The sequence below is a fragment of the Astatotilapia calliptera genome, chromosome 10 (genome assembly GCF_964374335.1).
Source record: "Astatotilapia calliptera chromosome 10, fAstCal68.1, whole genome shotgun sequence".
Lineage (NCBI taxonomy): Eukaryota > Metazoa > Chordata > Actinopteri > Cichliformes > Cichlidae > Astatotilapia > Astatotilapia calliptera.
Window position 1 is genome coordinate 13,973,222 of NC_137431.1, and position 2,478 is coordinate 13,975,699.

A 2,478-nucleotide genomic window follows, 5' to 3' on the forward strand; every position below is an offset into this window, starting at 1 on the left:
TTATGCTTTAGATGGAAATACGCAATACATATAATACAATATGCCTACACAGATCATTATTTCAGCCACAAATGCATACTAAAGAGCCCTTTCTGCCAAACCAAAAGTAATTTGTAATCAGTCACCACAAAAGCTGCTCAGTCATGCTACTAATAAGGTGAAATGCAACCGGTGTTTCAGGCTCTGGCCCATGTACCTACAGTAAATGTTGATAAGTGGAGGCCATTTTTGTTTTCCTTGTTTGTTGTTAACCGCCGGTCATGAAACAAAGCCCTGTGGTAAATGAATAGTGTTATATTACAACTCTCGAGCTCACGGTATAATCAGTGGGGTTAGAGACCACCAGTCTGAAATTCAGCTCAACCGGCCAGGCTAGCAGGTCTCCAAAACTAGCAAGTAGCATCGATTAGCCTGAAATCAGCAGAATACATCAGTGCTTACAAAACAGACTTTTTATTAAATAAAAATCATGCGAAAGGGGATGCAAGACAGCAATAATCAGGAAAAGTTGCTCTTTCAATTAGGAGTGGGTGGCCCTTAAAAGGACCGTTGGGTGTTAAGAGTTATTAGCTAGCAAGCTAATACTCCTGTGACTGAGAGGAGGCCTTCTTTCCCGCTTTGCCGGAGCTCGGTGCAGACTGGCCGGTCTTCTTGGGCAGCAGGACGGCCTGGATGTTGGGCAGGACGCCTCCTTGTGCGATGGTCACGCCACCGAGGAGTTTGTTCAGCTCCTCGTCGTTGCGTACAGCTAGCTGGAGGTGGCGAGGGATGATACGAGTCTTCTTGTTGTCTCTGGCAGCATTGCCGGCCAACTCCAGGATCTCAGCGGTGAGGTACTCCAGGACCGCGGCCAGGTAAACTGGGGCCCCGGCGCCAACTCTTTCTGCGTAGTTTCCCTTGCGGAGAAGACGGTGGACACGGCCGACGGGGAACTGCAGACCGGCGCGAGAGCTGCGGGTCTTAGCCTTGGCACGTGCCTTTGCTCCAGTTTTACCTCTTCCAGACATCGTTGGTTATTTAAATAGTTCTTCGGAATCGAACCACAGCAGTCGTTGGTTTGCTAGTGATGAAGAAGAAATCGCAGCTTCTATATAAACCTCGCGCTTTGTCCCGCCCTAACCTGCCATTGGGTTTTGGAATAAAAGTGCTGTTATCTGATTGGCCCTGACAGAAACGTCGTGAGAGAAAATTAATTACTATTGGTGGATCTCTCCTGGTTTGTAAACAATCACGATGGAGTCTAAAAGGAAGACGCACGGTCGATTGGCTGTTACTGTTACTGCTTTCTGTCAGTGGGTCAAAAGTAAAAAAGGAGGAGCCAGAAAGCCAATCGATTATCTTCCCTCCAACTTTAAATTTTTTGGCGCGCAGACCAGCTCTGCGGTAAAAGTTAAATGGAACATTTAACCCCCTGATGTGTGTGTATTGGAAGCCAAGCTTCGTACGCGCTGACCAGTGCAAAAACCTGGACGAAGTATGACCACGTGGCAAATAACATCGAAGATCTGTGTGCCAAAATGATTAAACTTTACACCAAAATATAAAGCTGTTTTTAACTAATAATTTAACTGAAGTTAAAAAAATACAACATTATTGTGTACCAACAGGAAATGTTTCTAGATTTACTCATTGGTCAAATGTTCCCACCCGTCCATGCATGTAATAGTTATACATACACATTTATTTCGACTAGTGTGTCTACATAAGTGAATTTCAAGTAGACCTTTTTGTATTCCAATTGTAATACCTATTCAGAATTCCTTAAATATTTCCCCTAACAAGAATCTTATTAATAAATAAATACATCTAATACTAAACAAAATCCAAATATTTTTAACAATAAAAACTAAACTGAAAACCAAACCGCTTCAAAAAGAAGCTACCCTTGAAAGAATAAAATGCTGTAAAGCGGCTCTCATCTTATGACCATCGGTATGGAGAGGCCTGCAAGACTTTGGAAAACTACAGGACACCATCCCCCACTGCATCCAAACAAAGACCTATTGACCTGAGTGTCTTCTACTGCAGGTCTGAGAGGAAATGTGCTCTTCTCAAACTTAACAACAGCAGTCCCCATCTTTATCATCCTCAGATATTTAAACTAAGAACAGGTTTAATAGTCATACAGTATGTGAGTGCCTTACTCTGCACTATGTGTCCCGTGTATAGTTTGGTTTATATGCCATGCACGTATCTGGTCAGACCTTTTTTAGCTAATCATACCTGGAACCACATTTCTTTTGTGCACTTTTTCAAGTAAATTTGATTTTGATGAAAACATATAACTGAGAGCCAGCAAGCAGCATTAGCAGACTAAGCAATTACTTGGGGCCCCCACGCTAGCAGGCAACCCCCACCCACCAAGACCGCATGAAATGTCACACAAGACAGGCTAATCGATGTATATTTTGTGTGTGTGAAATATCAATAGTAATTGTAGAAGTGAAAGTTACATATTGTTACTAATATATTAGAAGA

The 2,478-nt window shown here is 42.7% G+C and overlaps 1 protein-coding gene across 1 annotated transcript; it reads right to left on the reverse strand.

Annotated features, from left to right (window-relative positions):
- Window positions 1–434: 434 nt before the first annotated feature.
- On the reverse strand, window positions 435–2,478 carry h2ax (H2A.X variant histone). Its single transcript, XM_026182788.2, has one exon. The coding sequence runs from the start codon at window positions 1,005–1,007 to the stop codon at window positions 579–581; it is 429 nt and encodes a 142-aa protein (XP_026038573.1). The 5' UTR covers window positions 1,008–2,478; the 3' UTR covers window positions 435–578.

Coding starts and splice junctions, on each gene's coding strand:
- h2ax (XM_026182788.2), bottom strand. CDS start 1,007: ATGTCTGGAAGAGGTAAAACTGGAGCAAAGGCACGTGCCAAGGCTAAG.